This window comes from Zingiber officinale, chromosome 2A (genome assembly GCF_018446385.1).
Source record: "Zingiber officinale cultivar Zhangliang chromosome 2A, Zo_v1.1, whole genome shotgun sequence".
Classification (NCBI taxonomy): Eukaryota; Viridiplantae; Streptophyta; class Magnoliopsida; order Zingiberales; family Zingiberaceae; genus Zingiber; species Zingiber officinale.
The window spans coordinates 13718394-13744555 of NC_055988.1; the positions used below are offsets into that span (position 1 = coordinate 13718394).

Consider the following 26162-nt stretch of genomic DNA (forward strand, 5'->3'; position numbering starts at 1 on the left):
TTCAAAAAAAGATCAACACGCGCCGAAATTTACCAGATTTGTCACGATGCGGCGGTTCATAATTTGCTCAGCCCTCCTTCGGTTAACCTGGGCGGACCCAATCCAAAGCCCGGCACCTCACGATCCATTCCGGACCTCGCCCGTCGTGGGCCCTTCGGGTCCTTTATAGAGGTACCGACGTGGGTCTCGTCTCCACGGGGCGCATCTGGCCGCAGCTAATCGCCCGAAAGACTCCGTTCTCCTCTCTCTCTCTCTCTCTCTCTCTCTCTCTTTCTCTCGCCTTTGAACCAGAAACCCTCCTCCTTCTTCCCTCCCTTTCCGATCTCCCTTTCCGCCTTCTAGTCGCCGGACTCCCGTCTCCGATTGCTCGCATCTCGAGTCCTTGGAGCTTCCTTGCCGTCGGATCCTCGTCGAGCTTCACGCATCTCAATCGCTAATCGAGATCCAGCGGGCGCGGCGGAGATTGGCTTCATGGAGCATACGGACGCCGAAGTAAATCTTTGTTTGATCAACTTCCTGCGTGATGATTACACAATAATTGTTACTTTCTTATGAATGACCAATTGAAGGCATTTTTAGGGTTACGTTAAACTGATACTTAGTTCGACTTTTCTCTAAGTTTGCTTAGTAGTTGATGTATTTTCCGTGTATGCATGATGCAATTGTTGACCAATTGATCTATTTACCGGTAATTATTTTTTCTCTCCAAAATTTGTAATTTGATGGACGCTGATTGTTTGAATATGCATGGTTATGTGAGGATTTGAATTATTCTAGAATTGCTTATAATCAATTAGGTTTACCGAGAAGCTTTAGGGAATGTCCTGGGAAAGGTACTGATTACATGAAGTTAGTTTTTCTTGCACCTTTTACATTAATAATGTTGCTACATCAAATACAACTGTCAAATTAATGTCAGTTTTTTTTTTTCTTTCTGTGAATCTTGATGCTTGCAGTGAATTATTATAGTTAAGACTGTGCTTTGTATCAAGCACAGTAGGCTTGTATATCTATTAGGACAATCATATAATTGTTTTGTAGGTCTTGTCAAATGACATTACTGTGGAAGTGCCTGTGGATGATGGTGATCCTGAGATGAATGGAAAAGAACTTGAAGTTGGAGAGCCACTGAAGGTCGGTACAAACTTGAACTCTTTCATATAAATGTTTCCTTCATTGGATGGGTATGATAGACTTGAGTGATTTCCTTCTCCTTTGGCAGGGCATGGGAAGTGACTGCATGAATGATTCATTTGAGAACAAGGAGGTATTCAGTGTCAAGGACAATGCTGCTGATAATGAGAAAATGGAGCATAATGCGTTTGATACGGATACTAAAGTAGTTCAAGAGGATGATCTAACACCTAGGCTAGGGATGACCTTTAGAACTAGGGAGGAAGTTTGTAATTTTTATAAAGCATATGCTATGACTGTTGGCTTTGGAGTGGCTGTGCAGAAGTCATCATTTGCAACTTCGGGGCAGTGTAGACGGGTAATAATTGCTTGCTCTAAGGTGGGCAAGGGAAAAACTGATCCTTGCTATAAAGCCAGACAATCTGCCAAAACAGATTGCCAAGCTAAGATTGTTGCGAAAGCTTCAGGGGACGGGATGCTTCATTTGGTGGAGGTTAATAATGAACACAACCATCCAGTCAATCCTTCAACAGCACGGTTTTTGAATTGTTACAAGAAAATGGCTGGCTCAAGGAAACAAGAATCTACAGGACAAGCAAATGTGCAAGGGAGTTCTCAATCTGATGGGATAGAATCTGGAGATCCTGCTAAAATAGGGAGATTGAAGCTCACTAAGGGGGATGACGAGGCTGTTTATCAATTCTTTGCAAATATGCAGAATAAAGATCCAAACTTCTTTTATTTGGTTGATTTAGACGATCATGGTTGCTTGAGAAATTTGTTCTGGGCTGATGGTAGGAGTAAGATGTCATATCAGTATTTCGGGGATGTCATTTCCATTGATACAACCTTCTTGACTGAAAAGTATGATTTGCCTCTTGTTTTGTTTGTGGGTATGAATCATCATGGCCAGTTAGTGTTGCTGGGATGTGGTTTGATTTCTTCTGAAACTATCCAGAGTTATACGTGGTTATGCAAAGCATTTTTAACCTGTATGTTAGATTGCTGCCCAAATGCTATTGTCACAGACTATTCCAAGGCCATTCAAGGCGCTGTCCTAGATGTGTTTCCTGACACTAGATATCGTTGGTGCTTGTCCAGTATTCTAAGTGAAGTTCCAAAGAAATTGAAAGGGCTTCCTGAATACAAAGAAATTAAGAAAGCATTAAAAAAATCAGCATATGATTCCTTGAAGATAGAAGATTTTGAAAAATCTTGGATGAAGATGATTGTGGATAATGGGCTTGAAAGTAATGAATGGCTTACTTCACTATATGAAAACAGACACAATTGGGTGCCAGCTTTTCTAAAACACACATTTTGGGCTGGAATGTCCATGTACCAACGTGGTGAAACTATAAACAATTATCTTAATGGATATGTCTATCCAAAGACTTCCCTAAAGCAATTCTTTAGTAAGTATGAGGTGATACTGCAGAGTAAATACAAAAAGGAGGCAGAAGCAGATTCAGAATCTCACAAGACTCCACTTTTGATATCAAAATTTTACATGGAAGAACAGATATCAAAAGTGTACACTTTTAATATGTTTAGGAAATTCCAGGAGGAGCTAAAAGCTACAATGTATTGTGATGTTTTGGCAATCCGGATAGATGGGCCAGTCATTAATTTTCAAGTCAAGGAGTGCTCGTTCATTGAAGATGGTAAACCCACAGAAAATAAGGATCATGAGGTTCTTTATAATGCAGATAAACTTGAGGTTCAATGCATTTGTGGTTCTTTTGAGTTCTGTGGCATTTTGTGTAGACATGCTTTGTCTGTATTTAAGTTCCAGCAGATCTTTGAGATTTCATCTCCTTACATTCTTAGTCGCTGGAAAAAGGATTACAAGCGACTAAGTGCTTTTGAACGCTCCCGCTCCTTGAATGACATGCAGGTTGATAATCCTGTGGCCCGCTATGATTATTTGACTATGCGCTGTCTTCATCTAGCTGAGTTAGGATTCATATCAGATGATAGGTACCAAGTTGCTTTGAAGTTATTAAAAGAGGTTGAGAAGTCGCTTTTAGATGATGTTATTTGTAGAGAGAGGCAGCCCAGACTTCTATCTTTTGAAACTCAGGCTAATGGCAATGTCCAAAATCTTTTATTAGCACAGATTGGAACCTCTGGCGTTAGTAAGAATTCAGGTTCTTTGCATGTCAAACGCCGAGGCCGGCCACCGAAAAAGCTAAAGGAGTCTGATATCGAAACTTTAGCTCGGCCCAACAAGGAACAGGTAACTTTATTTATATCAAGCAATTGTGATCGTACTTCTATGTGCATTCTAAATGGCTATGTAACCATGAGCAGGATTTTTTGAGATCATCATTGATTGGTAGCGAAGCTAGTATCCTTCAATCGGGTGCAACTGCTACTCACCTTAATGCACAGCGAATTGATTTGATGGTCTGTAGTATATTTTTTTATTCCATGCTTTTACATCCTTTAGGCTCATGATTTCTATATCTTTCTTATCTAATATTTGGATTTTGGTACCTTAATTAGGAAGACATCACCACAGGTGACTTGTCATTTGGCAGTCATTTTGGCATGCACATAAATCACGAGCATCACATTGACAGTCAGCCAAGGACACAAACACACAATCTGTTGCAGGTTTGTTACTATTTTATTTTTCTGCTGATTCTAAAATTTGTTACAATTTTGCTTTGTTGATTTTGAAAAAGTCGTACAAATCAGATCACAAACTTGTATGCACTTTTAGTTGTCTTTTATCTCTCTTTGACTTTTCTAGCTGTAACATCTTTTTTATGGCCATTTTGTTCTTGATTTAGAAATTGGAGTGCTTTATTCTAGTTTTGTGAATTGCAGGGTCAATATGATCCGCAAACAATAGGAAGTCAGTCACGGATGCAGTGGATTTATCAACAAATACTTCAAGTACATATCTGTTTCACTGTTATTTTACCTCTAAATTAGGAATTCATATCTGCTGCCCATGAATCATTTATTCTGACACTGGAGAATTATTCAACAGTATTTGGATAGACTTGTATTATTTCTGGATGAAATAAGATATAGGACATACAAGTCATGTTGTTAGCTTTGGCTATTTTTATAATCATGTATCTCTTGGTACTTTTACAGAATCCTTACTTGGAAGATTAATTATCAATAAACCTATGTGCTTTGGTGCTTAAGAATCAATACGTTGAATGCTTAGATGGAAGATTAATTATCATTAAACTAATGCGCTAAAGTGACTAATCTAGACGATATCAAGGGTTAAGGAAGCCAAGAATTGTATGATGCTTTTAGTTTGCTCAAGTGTGTATTTAATCAAAGCATATGCCACTGAAATGCTTCAATTTAAAGTTGTTCCTACACAGTTGTTAGTATGTAACAGTGTAGTTCTTTCATCAAAGTATTCAATCACTACTTTTATGTAAGCTCAGTGGTGGGAAACATGAAAGTAGCCTTGCTCAATTCTCCAAAAATTAGTGTTTCTGTTTTATACTCCAACGATTATGGTACTTTAAGTAATCAATGCTTACTTACCAAAGAAGTATTCTTGAGCAGTTATATTACAGAAACATATGAAAGGTATCTGCATACATACAACCTTTTAAGATCTGCCCACTGTTCACAAACAGCGAGTTTTTGATGATTAAAGTTGGTAAGAGATCAATTTTTTTTCTTAAGATGTGCCCAGTATTCACAAACAGTGAGTTCAAGTATTTAGTCCAAATGAACTATCCAACATGTTATAACTGAATCATGGGAATAAATTTAAATTTAATAACCAGATAATGTTGGTGGGATAACTGAAATGAAGATCTCGTGTTTTATGAACTAATTGATCAAGCTCTTATTTACTTTGATCCACATTTTACAGGATGACCATGTACCAAAAGTACCTTCTGGTAGAAGGGCCGGGTAGATATGAGAGTTACTTGAGACTCAGGTATGCTCTTGGGTTTTTACTTTCTGGATTCTAGTTTTGATACTTGTGGAGCATAAAAGAACAATAATGATGGTAATCTATAATCAATGTAAAAACTAAAAAGGAACTATCTCAGAGATAAATAACTCTAGTAATCTCCCTGGTGACTATGATGCCAATGCCTCTATTCTCTCTTGCATTGACATCATTGTTTTCTCTCTGCTGTCATCTTGTAATTAGAAAAACATGTTCAATCCTTTCCTCCCAGTAGCTCATAAACATGCTTATGCACCCTTTTCCTGGGTACATTCTAATATTTGGTGTATTCAATAATGTTACCACTTCTCTAATCGAATAAACATTATGAACTCTTTCATTATCTTCCTTTTATGAAAGTAGGAGTCAATTTGGAATATCTATTAAAGCCTTGAGAAGTGGCTATGCCAAGGAATATCTCATCTTTTGTTTCTTATCTCTAGCTAAGGTATTATTCATCAATCTTTATGTTCTCATACATGTCAACAAAATGGTGTTGTTGAAAGGGAAAATAGACATTTAGTTAAGAATAGGGACAAGTCCTACACTATTACTTTACATAGAAGTTCTTAAGGTTTAGGACAATGTCTCATTGCATGTTACTTGGAAATCACATATCTTGTTTTGCTCTTTATGGTCAAATTGCCTTCATAATTGTTTTCCATTGCATGCTTTTGGTTTCCATCTCATGTTTTGAGGTGTACTTGTTCAGTCTTGTCTCCATGTAGACACAAATTATCTCCCAAATTTGTAAAGTCCATCTTTCTAGGTTTCTTTTACATATAAGAGGTATCAATGCTACTATACTATGTTCCATGTGCCATTATTTTTGCAGAAGTGACTTTTTGTATAGGTTTTTTTTTTTTTTTTTTTAAATTTCTTCTGATCCTACTCTATTTTTGTTCCTATTTCAACATTCTTTTCTACAGAGGTTGCAACATTAGAACTTTCCACTTAGGACCTACAACAAAGGTAAAACGTTAGATGTTATCACAGTCACTCGTTGAGACTCTATTGCTTTTCCAATTCTATCTACCATTCGGGATTCTATCTCCGATCTTCCTATTGCTCTAAAGAAAGGAACTCATATCTTTTATTTCTATTTTTTTAATGTTTAATTGTTCTCATGATATGTTGCTTTTATCTCTACTATTATGGCCTTGAAGATGACTTGATATTTTGGAAGAACAATAACCAAACTATTATGGCTAGGAGGCTAGGTTGAGAGCAGGAACAATAACCAAACTATTATGATAAATACGTTGTCATTTACATTGTTTCTAGTATTGTACAAGTGGATGAACTATTGAGATTGATTGTAATTTGTTTTTTTTAAAAGGTACCGTCAAAGGAGATCCTCACCTTTTTTTTGGCAAGCTTTTAGGAGAACCTCACTAAGTTGTGAGGATTTAGAATTGAGTATATTAGTTAAATGGTTTTAAATTAGCTTGAGGAAGAGTCTTGAGGGTTAAACTGCAAATATAATAAGACTTGTATTCAGATAAAAACGTCTCAGCAATGCACAGTTGGTTACTAGTGGCATGTTCCTGGCACTAGTCACCACGCCATTTACATTGTTATCGACACTTTTTGGTTGTTACTGACAAGCAAATGTGTCATTGCAGATAAAAGGTTTTGTAGCTCAGTGATTGTCGAATTGGAAGACCAAAAATTTCTTTCTCATAAGATTTTGCATATTGTCATACTGAGTTTGGTATCTGCCATAACCAACCTTTGGGAATGACAGGCAAAGTCATTCTTGAGAGAATTCTTGCATCAAGCATCCTCTAGTGACAACCAAATGAAAATGGGGGTGGTCGAAAGCTGGAATCCTGATTGCAATCAAGCTGTACAACATCTTGCTGGCAATTTCTACTTTGAAAATTAGCACACGATCATGCTGTGCAACTTCTCCCCTAATTAACAGTAGCATAAGAACTTGCTTCTGGGACGATCTGTCTTGCTAACCAAATTAGTAGCTTTCGTGTATAACTTAATAGTCTTTTTATGTTGTAATTGCTAGCCATGTGCATATGACGATGTATCAGCACATTCCATGAAGTTGATATAATACAAAATCTGCTGGAATTTTTGTGTACTTGTTATTATTATTATTATTTGACATAAAAGATGCAATAAACAATGTATTTCTAGGTCAGTATTTTTCATTAATATGCAGTGTATTCTGTCAGCTAATGCATTCTTGTGGAACAATTTGTCGCACACAATCTTTTTTCTTTTATATATAAAAAAACATGTAACACTTTTTTTTATATCCAATCTGAGGAAAATGTTACGCAATGCCATGCGCCTTAATTGAGATTTAAACCGTGGATGCTTGTGTAATATGTTGAACTCTTTACCATTGCACCATGCTCAGAGGGGCACATAAAAACTCTTCACTTTTATAAACTAAGCAGTCCGGCAGTGTCCATGCATGAGTCGCCCGCAGCCAGCAGCCACCTCAGTCCATCCAGAGGCATGCTGCCTTAGGCGCAACCTAACTCTTTAAAGATTGCGCTTGCGCAGACCCAAACAGAGTCTGTCTTATTTGACACCTCTATTCGGTTACTCATTTCTAGTATATTTGACTACTCACCCACTGATGGTGTCACCCTTCGGCTTAACACAACCCATCTTTGGATAGATAATACCAGGCACAATTCATTACATGCCTGGCCAGACCCAGTTTATTTGACGCCTCTATTTGATTACTCATTTCTAGCACTAAAATACACCGAGACCCCGACTCATATGATATTTGTATTTTGTTACTCACATATTGATGGGTCAGCGCCGGGGCACCGCACAACCCATCTTTGGATGGATCATACTAGGGACAACTTATTCCCTATCAGGTCAGACACAACTTATTTGACACCTCTATTTGGTTAATCATTTCTAGCACTAAAATACAAACAGCCCCAGCTCATTTGATAGCTCTATTTGGTTACTGATTACAGGCATTAAAATACAACCAGCAAATAGGTACCAGAAATATAACATATTTCTACAAGTTGTATGCCACACAACACCATACAGATGAAGTGGTTGTCCAAACATTAAACCGTCACAAGTTGCGCTCATCCATTGACGCTGGTGGCCAATCCTGCATCGCTATCAGCTTTCTGGATTTTGCGCTGTAAGTCCCCAAGAAAGTCGTTCTGTGTATAATGTGCAGAAAAAATTCAAATGCATCAGAAATAAAATATGAAGTTTCAGGTTGAAGTGAAATAATCGCTTAATTTTCATGCCTGATGGGGAAGCTTGGAGTGAACCCAGGATGATCCACTGGCTCCAGAGTACACAACTGGCCTTTCTGTAAAAGAATCAAATGTAATACTAGCATTAGGGTACAACTGCATCATTAAATTTAAGACTTGTGTTCATCACTGAAAGTTCATTGTGGATGAAGATACATTAGATAGGTTTCTCGGATATGATGTTTTGAGTTTCATTGCTGAGAATTTACTACTCAAAGTAATGAAAGATAAGCTTATATTTTGCATCTAATGAACTTTCTACTATAACTATCAGTTGAATGTGGAGAAGGAGAAGCAAGTGAAATAATCTGTGCACAAGCCTACTAGTTCATTCACCTCTTTGTCTGGGGGAAATTCATTTTTTTTAGTACCACATTTTAGAGAGAAAAACAGAATACTGGATATCGGTAACTGAATAGTTGGAACTCAAGGCTTCTTGCTGTAAGTTTTGATCTTTGTATCGAGCATTCACAGTCTGATAGGTTATCTTAGTTAAGTAGTAATTTATGTGATTGCGTTATCCACAGCTGCACATGAAGCATGTATTTGTGTACATTATTGCTGCCAACTTGTTTTCTCTCCAATTTCATGGATGATCTGGTAGAGATCTGTCTTTTGTGTGCAATTGAAACACCCATTCCTTTGCTATATTGATGTTTCCCTTTTTTTCTTAAGCCGATCCAATCAGTCATAAGGCCAGTTTCCCACCATTTCGGTTTGGACAAGTTTACTTCTTCCATCCCCGAGACTTGCATTCCTTATATGTCACAGGTGCTTAGGTAATGCTCCTCTAACTATTCAGAAAGAATGCTGTTGGAACCCCAAGGTTGTTTTGGTGTGATCAACAAGTTAAGTTAGGTCCTGCGCTATTTCTAACCTTGTGTCTAAGTGTGCAGGAGCTTAGGAACACAGGTAGTCGAGCGGAAGACGCAGCTAGCGAGAAGGACGGCAGTCCGAGGGACGAGGTGCTGCGGAAGAGTACACCGGCGGACGAGAAGGAAGCGCGCGGTGGTTCCGAGGGACGAAAGCCGGAGTGGAAGATTGCTCGAGGAGCCAGAGACGCAGCTAGCGAGAAGGTCGACGACCGAGGGACGAAGACTGCGGATGAGTACGTTGGCGGACGAGAAGGAAACACGCGGCAATTCCGAGGGACGAGAAGCCGGAGGGAAGCCCGCTTGAGAAGACCGGAAGTTGGGTTCGGGTGAGCCCTTTTCCGGATGGCAGAGATCACCCAAGTAAGCGGATCCGGAGCGGAAGACCCGGACCGAGGCGGGACTAAAACGGAGTAGAGGTCCCGGACGCAAAAGTCAACCAGAGTTGACTTTTTGCTCCGGGGCGCCCGGAACGTGAAGTTTGACTAGAACGCGTCTTTCGCGTTCTGGACGTTGGGGGATAAAGTTTTATCCCCCCAGGGCGCTCGGAACCCTTCCAGGCGCCCCGACCAAAACTATAAATATAACCTTGGTCCAGAAGCTGTCAATCAACTGAGAACTCAAACATTCTTTCTACACTTGTACGCTTTTCTGTTTTAAGCTTCTATTGTGCGCTTCATTGCTGTAAAAGGCTTCTCCGCCTGAAGGAGATACTAGTGCTACGCTTTCTTGGATTAACAACCTTCCCAGTTGTAACCAAGTAAATCTCGGTGTGCCTTTTACTTTTCTGCTTTTATTTATTTCTCTTATTTTACAAGTGTTAGTTTAAGAGTTCGAGAAAGGTGTTTGCGTTTTGATTTTTGCAGGGCTATTCAACCCCCCCTTCTAGCCGGCCCAACGGTCCTACAAATGCATCCTTTATTTATTTTTCAAAAATACCCTATTCTGAAAGAGAACAGGAGTGAAAGAACTGAATATAATTGTTATCTTCAAATAAAAAAGAAAGAGATCTTTATTCATTCTTTTTTCCTATCCATACCCATTCAAGTAGGTGAATTCTTCTTCTTATTTATCGATAAATTTCTAAGGTTATTATTTATTTTATTACACCAGTTATGTTAGTCATTAAGTTCCTTATTTGTCTAATAGAATTAACTTTTGTTGAGCTATGTGTTTATTTAAGATGGACTATCAGTATCTACTGTTTGGTGGATAGATCCTGGATAAGTGCGACAGAATAACCAACATTGTATAAATAAAAACAGAAATGAAGAACATTTTAGTAGGCATGGTGCATATGATATCTAGTCGAGGTGGTAGACATGCACTTATATCAGTGAGACAATCAACGAACATAGTAGTGACAGCATAATAAAGAAGTGGTAGCTTATAGCATCTGTTAGAGAAGCCAAGCAACATGACAAACGAAGAAACCTTACAATAAGAGGCCGGCCATATGATTTTTTGAGGAGAAAGAATATGCATCGTTAAAGAACTATGGTAAAAAGGCAATAGGATAAACATAACTGAAAGAGACCATGAGAATTGCACTGTATAGCAAGAAATTAATAGTTCAAGTGTGATCCCACCAGGCAATAAAATACCATGCTGCTGCTTTTTTTCTCTGTTTTATGATTTCCTAACTATTTGCATAAAAAAAAGAAAGTCATTCTCTAAATCATGTTTCAATAGTTCATTTGAGCAAATGATGAAATGACAGAACTAGATCATGGGTTAAGCAATTTTACAACCAAAATTGAATCAGGCCAACAGATAATAATCTAAATATAATCCAAACAAAAATCCCACGTAGGTGGATTCTTGTTTCATGTAGTTTCCTTCATGAGCAGGTACGCTACCAAAGAAAATAATAACTAAACTAATCATGGAAACAAAGTGTATATGACTCACCGTGTACATCAGTTGATGGGTCATCCAATAGATGCACAGCTGCTGCCCAACCTGCAAAGAACAGAAAATAATTTTGACCACAGTCACTTGTCATGGATATCAATGGATAGATCAAATATTCTTTCATGACAAAAAATCCACAAAATAAGATGAGTTTAAACAGCCAGCAAAATATGGCTGAAATACCTAAGCTGAAAAAGTGGACAAAATGGAAAATTTGTCAAGAAAAATATTAGTGAGGAAATAAATTTTTTTTTTAAAAAAAAAGAGAAAAACATGTGCTAAGAACAGAACTTTGGTTCAAAAAAGATAGGTTATGCACAAAAATCTCAGTTGAATAAGCACATCTTGGGAACTTGCCCCTGTGATGCCGCACTAATTTTCAGAGGAAAATGGCTCTAATTGGCACTGATCCAGATTGTAGATAAGAACCCTCAATCTGGAATTATTTAGTACAAATGAAATAATTCGTTTGAAGAATGAAGAATGAAGAATGCAAAATTGAAATAATGCATACAAAAATATTCGTATGTATCAAAATATTGAGAACTAGATTGATGTGTGCAGGTTGAATACCATCAGAAACAAATTTCTAAAACATGTTACTATTCATAAGGAACTGGGTGTATGATCCCCAACAAAGGATGTGTAAACAAGAAAATAAAATAAATGATATGAAGATTGTTCAAATAAGTCCAAAATCTTTCATAATTAGAGAAGTTGAATCAATTGTTCACTAACTTACATAATTAAAGAGATTAAAAAGACATAGACATGTTGCTAACCATTTTTAGAGCTTCATAAGATTCATATTGTCAAGCTCTAATAGTGGCTCATGAGCGACATGTGTGATGTATACCAAGTGATGGTAAAATTAAAGAATTGAAGAGAACTTGAGATTTATGTGAAGGATTAGTACGACAGGCTCATGAGCAACACGCATGATGTATAACCAGTGACGGTAAAATTAAAGAAAATAGGTTTAAATGATATGAATATGTTCAAAATAAACCAATACATTTCATAATTGGAAGAGGTGATTGTGATCACAAAATGGCATGTCAACAAAGTAATTTTAGGGGAGAATATGTAAGCAAGAGGATGACAGGGATAAGAGAATAGATTGTGTCTTTTAATTCTACCTAAAGCTTAACTTATTGACTATCAGGATACCAACCTAAAACCCACACCTCCCTATTGTAACCAAATCATGAGACTTGATTATTTCCATTACACCTATTTATTATCAATCTATGCTCATTCCTTTTCCCACATTTTAAATAATAGAATGCCTATTTGATTGCCATTCTTGCCCTCTTATGACACCCCAATTTAGTTTCGCACAGTGAGATGTAGGTTAATAAGAAGTTATAAGCCTAGAGAAGTGAGCTATTAATAATAACTTGGGTCCAATTATTTTAGGGCACTGTTTGGACTTTGACTAGTTGATGGGTAACTTTTCTCCTTTAAGCATGGAGCACAATTAAAAGATGGCATCCACACATGACCAGTTTTAAGGAGCATTCTTGAAGTACAATTTTATATTATATTCTACAGTTGTCTTGTACGTAAGTTAAATAGTGGCACAGAGAAGACTAGCTAGAAAACATCAAATAGATCAAAAAACAAGACGTACAAGGAAGCTGGAGAGAATATGCAAACTAGTTTTTGAGCAAATTCAATATCAACATTCATAAAACGATCTTAATAGGGAGCAGATTTTAAATTTTTCAACAACGAAAGAAACAAAAGTGGAGTTTTACCTAAACATCATCAATCAGGGTAAACTAAAAAAAGAAAGAAATACCATTGAAGCACAGAAAGTATTTAAGATCTATGTTCATATTGAATAGCTAGATAGAGGATATTTAGGTTCTAATAAGTAACTTTGATGTGTTCAAGCCAATTGTGCTTGGATCATTGGATGGTCAATACAAATTATATGCTTATATACAAGAAGTAAAGTATGATTAAAGAGCTATAATTTCAAACAGGCCACAAAATGCAAAAGCATACTTACGCTCAGCTAGAAATTGCACAGCCTCACTGGATGAACACCCCTCTAAAGGTATTAACTTAGAATGAGTGTTCACTTTTGCAATGTTTCTGTGAGGAATCTCTCCTCGTTCTACTGTAGTAAAGTTTTTCGAATAAGACGCTTGACTCTTTTCCCCGTCAAGGCCATATGAGTAATTAGGTTTATCATATCTATCTGCACAAGTAGAGAGCAGTTAATTAGCCATCAGAACAGGTTGGATACAGATCAAACTCAGTTCCCTCAGATTCATGCAAAAGCATTGAAATAAATAAACATTTTGACAGATAACATAACCATTTCTCAGACTATGAGTATCGGTTTTTGCTTGCTGAGTGGAACAAGAATCACCTAAGGAACCAAAAATAACAGAAATGTGACAAATGTTATCGGTTTTCTATTTTTGACTCAATTTACTAATGTGAAAAAGTAAATAATGACAATACTATTTGGGAACTACTGGAAAATAGAAGAAGACTAGTTTGAGCCATTTCATCCAAATTAATTTTTCAATATGTTAAGCAAGTATTGAGCTGCTCAGATACACAGATCAAGTACCATAACAAACTTTACAGATGGGATGAAAGGAGTTTAAATTAATCCAAATGAGCAGGCATGCTTCCAAAGAGTAAAACTATCTTTTTGTATTCTTTCTTTACTAATGAGAAAATATTTCTGCTAGAAAAAAAAAAACTATAACACAAGCATAACAAAAGGAGCAAGGAACATTGCAGCAACCAATTGTCATTCCACAAAGAAATTGACAAGCAACGAAAAACCACCACCCTGCTTCCGAGTGCAATACGAATTAAAATATTGCAACATGTGTAAATGCACAGCAACATCCCTTTAGTTTTGCTCTTGGAATCCAAGTAACATATATCACTAATTAAAAAAAGAAAAAAGAAAAAGCAAAGTGCCAACCCGACCATTACTCGAAAAAATAAAGGTTAGAAAGATGCGATACCGCCAGATTTGCGCCGATTGAGAGGCCGGTTCCTGCAAGGAGGCAAAAGGATCAACAACGCATGCTTGAAAACACCTAGTGGGCAAAGAGAAGCACAAACGAACGAACAGCTGGTGGAAGTTTCTCGATCGATCGAACGCGGCAACAACAGTACCTCGGAGGAGGCGGTGCGAATCTGTTGACGCTCTCGGAAACGCTTTCCAGCATGTTAGCCGAGCAATCCTCCTGAGAATCCCGAGATCGAGAGAGAGGGACGCACGTCGCCCACCCTCCTCCTCTCACGGTGCTGCTCCGCTTGGAACTGCGACCAAAAAGGTGGCGAAAGAAAGGGAGAGGAAGTGATGAAAAATGGGTTAAATCTTAATTTAGTCCTTCCTTGATTTCATCCCTAATTTTTCAATTGATCAAATTTAATCTTTTAATTTTTGAATGTTTTCCCAAATTGATCATTCCGTCCAAATTCCCATTAAAATATACGAGAATACTTGTTTAACTGGTGGAAATGACATATGTCTTGCTTTTATTGTTGTGTTATTTCCCCATTCCGAAGATGACCTAGAAGGAGATACTAACACCTTGTTCAGTGGACCTTGTTCAACGATTTCGGGAGAGGTAGCATTTTCTTACTGTTGTTGCCATTCTTTCTCCTCTCTGATACCATTTCACCCTTCAACAGATCTCCCCTCTCCTTCCATCATTTTCTCTTTATTATTTTAGTTTTAGCTTATTATTCATTTGTCACTGAGTTTCGTCAAGCTGATCATTCATCTGTGAGGAGGCTTTTGGGAATATCTTGATCAATGGCCAGAAACAGGAGCTTGCCTTTGGAACGTTGGCTTATGTGAACCAAGACGACGTGCTGATGATGACGCTGATGGTGAGGGAGGTCGTCTGCTACTCGGGCAGCTCCAGCTGCCGGACTCCATGTCGACGCCTGCAAAGCGGGCGAGGGCGGAGGCGACGATGAGGGAGATGGGATTGGCGGCCCCCATGGACACTAGAATCAGCGGGTGGCACGTCAAAGGCATCAGCGACGGCACGTTAGAGTCTGTGTCGAGCTCCTCACCCGGTCGTCGCTCCTCTTCCTCGACGAGCCCACCAGCGACCTCGACAGCGCCGCCGCCTATCACATCGTCCACCGGATCACGCTCCTCGCCTGCCGCGAGAGGATGATGGTCATCGTCGCCGTCCACCAGGCCAACAGCGAGGTGTTCGACCTCTTCGATCACCTCTGCCTCCTTGCCTATGACAGCACCGTCTTCTTCAGCCCTGCTCCGCACGGCTGCCCAGGTACCAACTCGATCTCAAAGCTCAATTAAGACTTGAATTCTCTCTTTCGACCTATGGGAATTCAACCTTGCTCAAACTTTTCTCCAGTTCTTTGCTTCCAACGGTTTCGCCTGCCCTTCTCTGCGCAATCCTTCCGATCATTATCTCAGAACAATCAACAAAGACTTCGATACGGTCAGTGCTTCTTTTTCGCAGCTTATAAACCAACAAAGGAAACAAGTTTCTAAATCTCGAACTCAATCAATGTCAAGATTAGGGAAATAACGCAAGAATAAAAGCAACGGGTCACTTCCACTGGTTAAATAAGTATTTCCGTCTATTTTAACAGGGATTTGGACGGAAGAATTGATTTGAGAAAACGTTCGAAAATTGAAGAACTAAATTTGATCAATTGAAAAATTAGGGGCGAAATCGGGATGACGTCAAATAATGAGGGACTAAATTAGGAATTATCCGGATGAAAACAAGATATATTTTTTAATAATATTAAGTTTTTAAAGGGATTAAAAAAAGAAAAATGTTTATGATATATGTTTTTAAATATACATTATATAAATATGATAAATTAATGTAATTCTGTAAATTATATTATAAAATAAAGTTATCACTGAATTTTAATTTTAACAAATTAATAGATAAACTATCAGCTACTTAAGAATTAAATTTTAATTTTGATGAATTAATTAATAAATTTATTTTAATATATAATTAACATAACTGATGGATTATCTATTATAAATATATTTATTCATGGTAGTAGAAGAAGAATACGTTAATCCGTCTTGGATGATTATTAATGTTTGAAATAATGATTAACAAATAAAGAAAATGTTTATTTTGATTTTATTGAGTTTCAAATCTCAGATCTCACATAATATTTTATATACTAATCATTAGGAAAGAACATAAATAAACATATTTATTCAGATGGATCGGAGAGATCAATCCTAGAAATAGACGATGACCAGACCTAATAACTCATAGACGTCCTTGACCTTACTGGTTTCGCATTGAGTCATTATAAAAGGAAACAATAACTTTTTGTTAATTATGTCATTTTAAAGATATATATAAATAGAATAATAAAAGAAAATAATCTTTTAATTTTTATTATTTTCATATTTGAGCTTCAACAATGTTTAACTATCGCGTGATCTACACGTGCATATCCTGGAGACGCTTATAAGGGGTTTGGGATCCAGTTTTCCCGATCCGTGACGAAACCCTAATCCCATGGAGAGGGGCTCCGAGCGGGATCGAGGGAGCCGCAAATCCTCCAGGGATTACGATCGCACCCGCGAACGTGAATCCTCTGGGGATCACCATCGTGACCGCGACCGGAAGCAACGGCATCACCACCGCAGCAGCAAAAACTCAGACGAGAAGCGCTATCAGGAGGACGATCGACGCCACCGCGCTAGGGAATTCACTCCCTCCGACACTGAGGCGGACCGTGGTCCACACCGCGAGCGATCGTCGAGCCGGGCGCGCGACTCTGCGGACCGCGAGTTGTCCGAGGAGCGGCGTCACTCGAGTAAGCGAAAGGAATATTGGGACGAGGAGGATTTGGAGAAGAATGGGAAGAGGGCCAGGATCCTGGATGAGGAGAGGGAAGGCAAACGGGAGAGGCGTCGTTTTGAGGACCACAAGGAGGAGAAGAAAGACGCCAAATCCTCAAAGAGTAGGAAGAGGGAAGAACATTACAAGGACAAGGATGAGGTAAAACAGGATGGGAAGGTGAAAGATGAAATTTTGAGTGATGACGACGATAAAAAGAGACAACAAAAAGAGGGCAGAAAATTTACTGATACCATGAAAGCCGAAAAGAAGGAAGTGAAGCTTCAATACGAGTTACTTAATAAGAAAGAGATCAAGGATGAACGAATTTCTAAAGATAAATTGAAGGAAGAGAATCCAGAGAGTGATCAGGAGGTAAGATGTGTTCTTTGAATTCAAAGGATAGAAGTAAGAACAACTGATGATTAATGCACAATCTAGATCTTGAGTGAAACATTTTCATTCCGACTATAACTAAGAATAACCAATCAATTTCACTGCTATAGAATATTGATAAACCTTTTACTTTTTCTACATTTACCCTTTTGCTTTTACAGATATTTTGCTCAGTGTATGGACAAGTGTAGCCTGTTGTTTATGAGGTGTCCTAATTTGCTTGTTTCCTAAAAGAAGATTCATCTCGATCAAATTCTCTGATTTGCTCATGTGGCTTATAACTAACATACTTGAGCAATTTTTGAAGCAAAGTAGAGGGCATAAATAATATGAATAAGTTGAAGAAATAAAAACTAAAATGTTAATGAAAGTTCATAAGCATGCAATCAGGCAATATTTGATCACAATTATTCTCTTTGATCATGCCCTTGATGAAGCATGTGTCTGTGGTCTATTGCCATCTGATATACCCAGTCAGGTGAGCTAAACTTTATATGAGCATGCTTTGAGTTTTAGTATGGAGTTCAAAGTTCCTTGATTTATTGTGCTTGAAGATGTAGTCGTGCCAATACGGGCATAATTGTTATTGGTACAATTTCCTTGCAATGAATAATTCCCCTCTTAAGTTCTTGCATTTGGCAGTTAGGCTTCAGTCTCTTGTTTGGTTTTCTAATGATCATATCTTATCTGAAAATTGCATCATGTAGTGTTTTTTTCTTTTTCTTTCTAAAGCCTTTTGTAATTAAATCATGTTCTTCTTATTGCTATTATTTTAAAAATTTTATAAGTTGTTATCTCGTAATTTTGGTCTATTATGTCTTTTGAAATCAATAAATTTTGATGGCATAAGGGTTTCATATAAACTTTTTTGTGGGTTATACAGGCTGCTGCTAGGGAATCATTCTATTTGGATTCAATGGTTTCTACGAATTCTGATGCATCTCATTATCCCCTGCTCACCAAGGTATCTTCATTTAATACCCCCAATGAAAATGAGGGAGTTAGTATTAGATCTGATGAGGTTCCTGGAAAATCCAGTACAGATGGCTTAGCAACTTCAGTTGCTATCAAAAGTGGCAGCTTGTCTCTTGATGCTTTAGCAAAAGCTAAAAGAGCTCTACAGATGCAGAAGGAGCTGTCTGAGAAGCTGAAAAAAATCCCTGCGGTAATTATACTAGAGTGCTTTGTTGATTTACTTATCATTGTTATCAACTTGTTCTTCATTCCTTCTCAGCAATTAATCTAAGTAACCTTCCTTTTGCTTCTACAGCTAAACAGAGTTGTTAGCTCAAGCACTGTTAACACACAAGTTTTGTCTGATAAAGCCGGAGTTAAATTTTCTGCAGCAGGTGCATTCCAACATGCTCCCTCTGGTTCTCTGGCTTCTTCGTCTGTAGCCCATGTTCAGGCAATTCCAAGTGCACCAGAGGTTGCACCATCAGGGAATTTGTCTGCAATGGGAGGGGCTGGTGTCCTTCCTGGGCTGTCAAACATACGCAATATTGAAGCTGTAAAGCGTGCACAAGAACTTGCTGCAAAGATGGGTTTCCACCAGGATCCAGAATTTGCACCTCTTATTAATATGTTTCCCGGGCAGTTACCCATCGACATGGCTATTTCTCAGAAACCTTCCAAGGCTCCTGTTCTCCGCTTAGATGCACAGGGTAGAGAAATTGATGAACATGGGAATATTATCAACATGCCTAAGCCAACAAATCTTAGCACCCTTAAGGTAGTTTTAGTTTTTACTTTCCTCGCGCTTCACTTTCTTGATTCAAACATGCTACAACTGTGCGCCAATGATGGGCAAACAATTCTTGTGATCCCTATGTAGGTCAACATTAACAAGCAAAAGAAAGAAGCTTTTCAAATAATAAAACCAGATTTAGATAACATTGCAGCAACAACTTCTCATTTTGATGAGAGTATGGGAATAAATAAAACTAAGCTGTTGAGGCCCAAAAGGATGGCATTTCAATTTGTGGAGGAAGGCAAATGGTCAAAGCAAGCAGAGATAATGAAATTTAAGGTTTGTCACACTACTTTGCTTTTTGTCTTTATATGAAAGTCAACTTTACTCTGGATGCACTGCTTTATTCCGCAGAGTCAATTTGGAGAAGCACAAGCTAAGGAGTTAAGGATTAAGCAAACCCAGCTTGCAAGGGCAAAAGCTGAGCCGGAGAGCAATCCAAACCTGATAGCAGTAGGAGTGAGGATTAAGAAGGAGAAACAGAAGGATGAAATACCTGAAATTGAGTGGTGGTAAGTTGTTGCTTTAATTCATGATCTGTTTAGAGGAAAGTCTTATAAGTTGGGTTTGTATCATGTTATACATTCTTGTGAAAAGCATCTTCATATAGAACAGTTCATTATAGTCCTTTGAATCGCTTAACTGATGTTAATTTACATCCAGGGACAAACCTTTACTACCTGGAGCATCTTATGATGATGATGATGTGGAACAAAAACTTAATATAGAGAAAATTACAATTTATGTGGAGCACCCTAGACCAATTGAACCTCCTGCAGAGCCAGCCCCTCCACCACCACAGCCTCTCAAGCTGACAAAGAAAGAGCAAAAGAAGCTTAGGACCCAGAGGCGTCTTGCGAAAGAGAGGGATCGGCAGGAGATGATCAGACAAGGCCTCCTAGAGCCCCCCAAGCCTAAGGTTAAGATGAGTAACCTAATGAAAGTTCTTGGTTCTGAAGCGACTCAAGACCCAACAAAACTTGAAATGGAAATTCGTAGTGCTGCTGCTGAGCGTGAACAAGCACATGTGGACAGAAACATTGCCCGCAAGCTGACACCTGCTGAACGACGCGAAAAGAAAGAGAAGAAGCTTTTTGATGATCCAAGTTCACTTGAAACTTTTGTTTCTGTGTACAAGATCAAAGACCTCTCACACCCACAAACACGTTTCAAAGTCGATGTGAATGCACAGGAGAATAGGCTGACCGGATGCGCTGTGATATCAGATGGCATTAGTGTTGTGGCTGTGGAAGGAGGTAGGAAATCGATAAAAAGGTACGGGAAGCTGATGCTAAGAAGGATCAACTGGGCTGCTGCAGTGGGCAATGAGGAAGAGGGGACCGAGGATACAAATGCCCCTGCCAACAGTTGTGCTTTGGTCTGGCAGGGTAGTGCTGCTAAACCTAGCTTCAACAGGTTTCTTGTTCACCAATGCAGAAGTGAAGCTGCTGCTAGGAAGATATTTCTTGACGCTGGAGTTCCACATTACTGGGATCTGGCTGTCAATTTCGTGGAGGAACTAGCGTGAGCAATCTGACGTGGCAAGTTATTTCACCTGACGTATCAGGTTCTCGAGCACAATATTTCCATGCTCATTGTTTGTGTGGTTGTAGGACAAACTACTGGTCATCTGTTGCTTCCGTGGCTTTAGTAGACGTGAGATGTGTTATTGCTTGACGATTTTCTTCCATTGGAAAATACTTGCCGTCTCTCATGCCAAGTCTACTGTCATATATGGTTTTGATCGTTGAGTTTTATCGTTGTTAATTAAATGTATGCATGCAGGCATGCATGCATGCGTTGCCCATCTATTGTGTAATGGGTGTGGGCGACTATGTGAGTTGAGGGCGTCCGAAGCTCCCTGACTAGTCTGTAAATCGGGATTTTGTGCTTGTGCTGTGGACCTAGATTCGGAAGTAATTCGGGCGTCTCAAGTGAGTCAGAGTCGGGATGCATGAATCATTTTTGAACGTCTTGACTCTCAGGTCCACAACATATATATATATATATATATATATATATATATATATATATATATATATATATATATATATATATATATATATATATATATATATATATATAATAGATGGACCTAGATTCCGAAGTAATTCGGGCGTCTCAAGTGAGTGAGAGTCGGGATGCATGAATCATTTTTGAACGTCTTGACTCTCAGGTCCATAACATATATATATATATATATATATATATATATTTCATATGATGCAACTAGACTTCTGTGCATGTGTTGTAGACTTGAGTGAGTCGGAGCACCCTGATCACTTATGGGCAACCTGATTCTCAAGTTCGCAGGGTAGGTTCGCATGATCCGGTCAGCGGTGTTTGTCTTGGTTAGCAGTTTGTGTTTGTGCACGATGCGTAGCATTTTTTTTAAGCTATGAGTTTAGTCATTTAGGATTTCAGTTTTGGGGATTAGGAAATAATATTAAGTCTAAAAAAATTTACATTAGGTATTTACAGGGTGTGCGACGTAAGGAGTGGACATAATATTCTTATATATATATATATATATAGAGGAGTTATCTTGTGCGCCACCCCATGCGCAACGATGTTTGTGACTCACTAAAAAATAGAGGCGTCCAGATCAATTCTGTGCATCTCACCTCACTTTCGGGCGCCTAACTTACTTTCGAGTGTCTGACTCACTTCTGGGTATCTCGATTCACTCAATCGCACATAACAATCATGGATAGCCCCATATATATATATATATATATATCACTAGTGGGTGTGCGATTGTTGTCGGTCAGTGTTGTTTTCTTTTGTCCTTGTAAATTTAACTTTTCCTTTCGCAACATTCTCAGAAATTAGGTTTTGAGGATGTTCTCACTGAGACGCCCTCTCTCACTGAGATTAGGTTTTACCTTTCCCTCTCCCTCGCAAGCGGCGAGATGTCGACCTTCATAGGAATATGCCATTCCTCGCCAAGACACCCTTCCTCGTCATTATGCCCTCCCTCGTTGCGACTCTATTCTCCTTTGCACAAAGGACTAATATATATATACACACACACCACCACCACCAAACTAGTATCATCCACTTGTTGGTGCAGGAAGCATCCGACGATCGAACTTGTGTTTTGATTATGTTAAAGGGTTCAAAGTTAGGTTGTCTTTTGATCTAATATATTTGAATGAGATTGTAGGAAAGTCTTAAGTGTACTTAAGCAAAAGTATTAGCTGCGGTTAAGCGGGTGGAAAACCCTAGGGGGTGGTAACCCTAGGTGAAGAAAAGTCCTAGCTGCGGTTAGGTAAAGGGAAAACCCTAGGGGCGGTAACCCTAGGTTCTAGGGGGTGGTAACCCTAGGCGGAAAGCCTTGGCGGGTCGAGGTCTTCAGGCAAAAGTCCTAGAGTCGGAAACTTTAGGTGAAAATCCCGGTGTCGAGGATCGGGTGGAAAGTCTGGACGGATCGTGGAGCGGGCGGCCGGCGGAAAGACCTAAGTCTTTGGTAAAATCTAAGTGTTTTTCAAAGCTAAAAATTTAACTAAGTTAAAAAAGATTAAATTTTATTGAAAAAGTTATAGTATTTTCAATTTAGCTTCAAAAATTATTTTAAAGCTATGAAAATTTCAAAACTTAAGATTCATCTAAATTTTATTGAAAAAGTTAAGTATTTTTAAAACTAAATTTCGCTAAGAGTTACTCTTCAAGGGACCTTAAAGTTAAATAGAATAATTTTTTTTTTGTTTTCTCTTCTTAGTATTCTTTTTGATTTATGCCAAAGGGGGAGAGAATAATTAAAGTTAATTAAGAATTTAAACAAAATAAAAGGAGCATAACATAAGTTAACTAAGAATTTAAACAAAATAAAAGGAGCATAACATAAGTTTCGTTACATTGATGCTCATGTTTAAATTTCTTTATTTATTGTTTGTTATATTTTACTTAACTTTGAACTATGTTGTCATAATAAAAAAGGGGAAGATTGTTAGTGCGGGAAGCATCCGACGATCGAAGTTGTGTTTTGATTATGTTAAAGGGTTCAGAGTTAGGTTATTTTTTGATCTAACATGCTTGAATGAGATTGCAGAAAAGTCCTAAGTGTACCTAGGCAAAAGTCCTAGTTGAGGTTAGGTGGGTGAAAAACCCTAGGAGGTGGTAATCCTAGGTCCTAGGGGGTGGTAACCCTAGGTGAAGAAAAGTCCTAGCTGCGGTTAGGCAAAGGGAAAATCCTAGGGGGTGGTAACCCTAGGTCATAGGGGTGGTAACCCTAGGCGGAAAGTCTTGGCCGGTCGACGTCTTTTGGCAAAAGTCCTAGAGTCGGAAACTCTAGGTGAAAATCCCGGCGTCGTGGATCGGGTGGAAAGTTTGGGCGGGTCGTGAAGCGAACGTCCAGTGGAAAGACCTGAAGACTCGAGCACTGAGCAAAAGCCCAGTCAATCTGGAGGATAGAACTGGCAACAGGTATACTCTCCTGAGTGGAGTAGGTGAGGACGCGTTCTCCCCGAGGGAACAGTAGGCGTCGGTTCGACCTAGGCTTTCCGGACAGAAATCCGAAGTTAGAACCGGACAGTTCGGTGACTGTCAGACTTTTATGTTTATGTTATTATTATGTTCTAACTTTATGTTGCAGGGTATGCTTGGTATTTTGGGGCTAACATATCTTGCATGGACAAAAGAACAAGTTTTGCCTCAGATGAACAGTACCCGAGGCACCCTCTATGAAGCTTGGAGGCGCCTCGGGTGCAAGGGTTGAGGAGTCTACGCAGCGGAGCTGGAGGCGCCTCGGACGCCCTTGGAGGCACCCTCAAGGGCATCAGAGGCGCCCTCAAGGGCATCAGAGGCGCCCTCAAGAAGATAAGCAGGGGGCGAAGCGGAGCTTATCCACGCTACGAATCCGCCGGTGATGGAGGCACCCTCAAGGGCCTTGAAGGCGCCCTCAACGACTTATATTAGCCAGTCTTGACCATCAACTTGAGACAACACCTTCTAAACAATCTTTCTTCAGCGCACTGCTAACGAGACGATCCGGCTGAGCTACAATAAGACACCGATGACCAGGAGCTTCAGTTTTACGGTTCGCTTGTGTCGGTATAATTTTCAGTACAGATTAAATTGTAATATTCATTGTAACCTTTTGCGAGATTATAGTTGTTGCCCAAAGTAAACGTTCAACGAGCGTGGGTCTTGGAGTAGGAGTCGCCCAAGGCTCCGAACCAAGTAAAAACCCTTGGTGTCTTTATGTGTTTGTTTTATATTTCCGCTGCATTTACTCGTTGATTTTCCGAAACGATAAGTGAAAGCCACGAGCGCTATTCACCCCTCCTCTAGCGCTTTTCGATCCAACACCACCTTGGTGCTGGTTTGTAGAAATCAGCACAAGGGCACTACCTTGGTACTGATATTTAAAAATCATTACCAAGGTGGTGTTGATGGTGTTGACACCACCAAACTAACATCATCCACCAAAGTAGTGCTAGTTTGTAGTGGTATTGGTTTCTACAAACATCACCAAGTAAAAACTAGCACAAAGGTGGATGGTGCTAATGTCATCTTGTATGCAATCAAAGGACAGAGAAGAGAGTTATTGTATGTAGGTAAGGGAGATTTAAAAAAAATTATATTTTAGTTGCATTAAATCACCCACATCGAATGTCGCATATATATAAAATTTTTGATACCCTGCACACTCTTATATGGGCGACCGTGGGTAACAACATACGTGGGCTGGTGACGCGGCGTAAACTTGAATTTTTTAATCTCTCTTCTTTCGCGTGGGCTTATTTTTGTAATTTCTCTTCCTTCGCTTCCTTCTCTTCCCTAAAATGAAAGTGCTAAACCCTCTTCGTCACTTATCCACTCCTCTCTTCCTTGCTTCCCTAAAATGAAAGCCCTAAACTCTCTTCGCCGCTCATTCGCTCCTCTTTTCCTCCACTTCTAACCCTAAATACAGGTCATCTTGTTCAACTCTCACCTCACGCCAAGTGAGTTAGAGTTTTCGCTCACACCTGTACTGGTCATCTCCCTCTCCTTTTCCTACTTGTGTTTCAAAATGATGCAAAAAGGTGTTGCGAAGGTATGTTGAGTGTTTGTCTTTTACCCATCGTAGTTTTTAAGAACCAGCTGTTTAAAATTCACTGCGAGAATACTTTGGTGCTTGATTTTGAAGAACATGATGATGCTAGTTTTCAAAAATTGTAACATTAGTATTGGTCTTCAAAAACCAACACCAATGCTGGTGCTAGTTTTCAAAAACCCATTCACTCCACATTAGTGTTGGTTTTTGCAAACCAACACCAACGCTGGTTTTTGCAAACCAACACTAACATTGGTTTTTGCAAACCAACACCAACGTTGATTTCTGATTTTCTAAAACCCATTGACTACACGTTAGTGATGGTTTTGCAAACTAGCATCAATGTTGGTGCTAGTTTTGAAAGACTAACACCAACGTTAGTGCTGATTTGCAAAGATCAGCACCAACGTTGGTGCTAATATTGCAACATCATCTTTGTTATTTGTATTGTTCAACATGCTTACCGATAAAAGGTTTCATTAACTAAATTATAGCTTAATAATGGTGAAGTAACTATGAATTTTTCTCTAGATGAATTGGAGTTCATATCTTGTAAACAATTGGAATACTAATGAGAATGAGGACATGCAATTGCTTGTTATATCTTGTCCATCAGCCATAGTGTTAAATTTCAACCCTATACTTAAATTATTTTACATTCTATTTAATAGTTACAAGTTATTACTAGTTATATTTCACAGATTGAAATATATTATGATTTTCTTATATGCTATCTATCTTGAATATGAGTTTATTTAGATAGATAAGATTATTAACTTATTATGTTCATGTAAAAATAAAACATTCTTATTTTTTATGATTACACATGGAAAACTAAGTCTTTTACTAGTTAAGAAGTAGATTGGTTTAAGCCTTTTATGATTCTATCTTAGTGTATTCGAATGTAAATATTTTCAGGCTCACAAAGGATACAGACTTTGAAATTTCATTCTAATTTGAAGAATGAATTTGAAAATTCATTATGTATAAACCATGCATTTTTTATG

General features: G+C 38.6%; 3 protein-coding genes across 6 annotated transcripts; 2 read left to right on the forward strand and 1 right to left on the reverse strand.

Annotated features, from left to right (window-relative positions):
- Positions 1–202: 202 nt before the first annotated feature.
- On the forward strand, positions 203–7175 carry LOC122040774 (protein FAR1-RELATED SEQUENCE 6-like). Of its 2 annotated transcripts, none has more exons than XM_042600206.1 (8): positions 203–492; positions 1042–1134; positions 1223–3373; positions 3448–3543; positions 3643–3753; positions 3970–4038; positions 4994–5062; positions 6703–7175. In XM_042600206.1, the coding sequence occupies exons 1-7, from the start codon at positions 472–474 to the stop codon at positions 5036–5038; spliced, it is 2586 nt and encodes an 861-aa protein (XP_042456140.1). In that variant the 5' UTR covers positions 203–471; the 3' UTR covers positions 5039–5062; positions 6703–7175. The 2 variants fall into 2 exon arrangements, with proteins under 2 accessions (XP_042456140.1, XP_042456141.1); XM_042600207.1 differs by having other exon boundaries at positions 6825–7175.
- Positions 7176–7985: 810 nt separating this feature from the next.
- LOC122040776 lies at positions 7986–14465 on the reverse strand. The gene is made up of 6 exons (XM_042600208.1): positions 14280–14465; positions 14126–14157; positions 13144–13335; positions 11124–11174; positions 8332–8396; positions 7986–8241 (listed from the first exon to the last, which is right to left on the reverse strand). Exons 1-6 carry the CDS (start codon positions 14330–14332, stop codon positions 8161–8163), a joined length of 474 nt encoding a protein of 157 aa, XP_042456142.1. The 5' UTR covers positions 14333–14465; the 3' UTR covers positions 7986–8160.
- A 2131-nt stretch (positions 14466–16596) lies between these two features.
- On the forward strand, positions 16597–20832 carry LOC122040777 (protein RDM16-like). Of its 3 annotated transcripts, XM_042600210.1 has the most exons (7): positions 17209–17347; positions 18252–18332; positions 18407–18533; positions 18639–19100; positions 19203–19397; positions 19473–19630; positions 19782–20832. In XM_042600210.1, exons 2-7 carry the CDS (start codon positions 18304–18306, stop codon positions 20644–20646), a joined length of 1836 nt encoding a protein of 611 aa, XP_042456144.1. In that variant the 5' UTR covers positions 17209–17347; positions 18252–18303; the 3' UTR covers positions 20647–20832. The 3 variants fall into 3 exon arrangements, with proteins under 3 accessions (XP_042456143.1, XP_042456144.1, XP_042456146.1); XM_042600209.1 differs by having other exon boundaries at positions 16597–17347; positions 18252–18533; XM_042600212.1 differs by lacking the exon at positions 17209–17347 and having other exon boundaries at positions 18412–18533.
- Positions 20833–26162: the final 5330 nt, after the last annotated feature.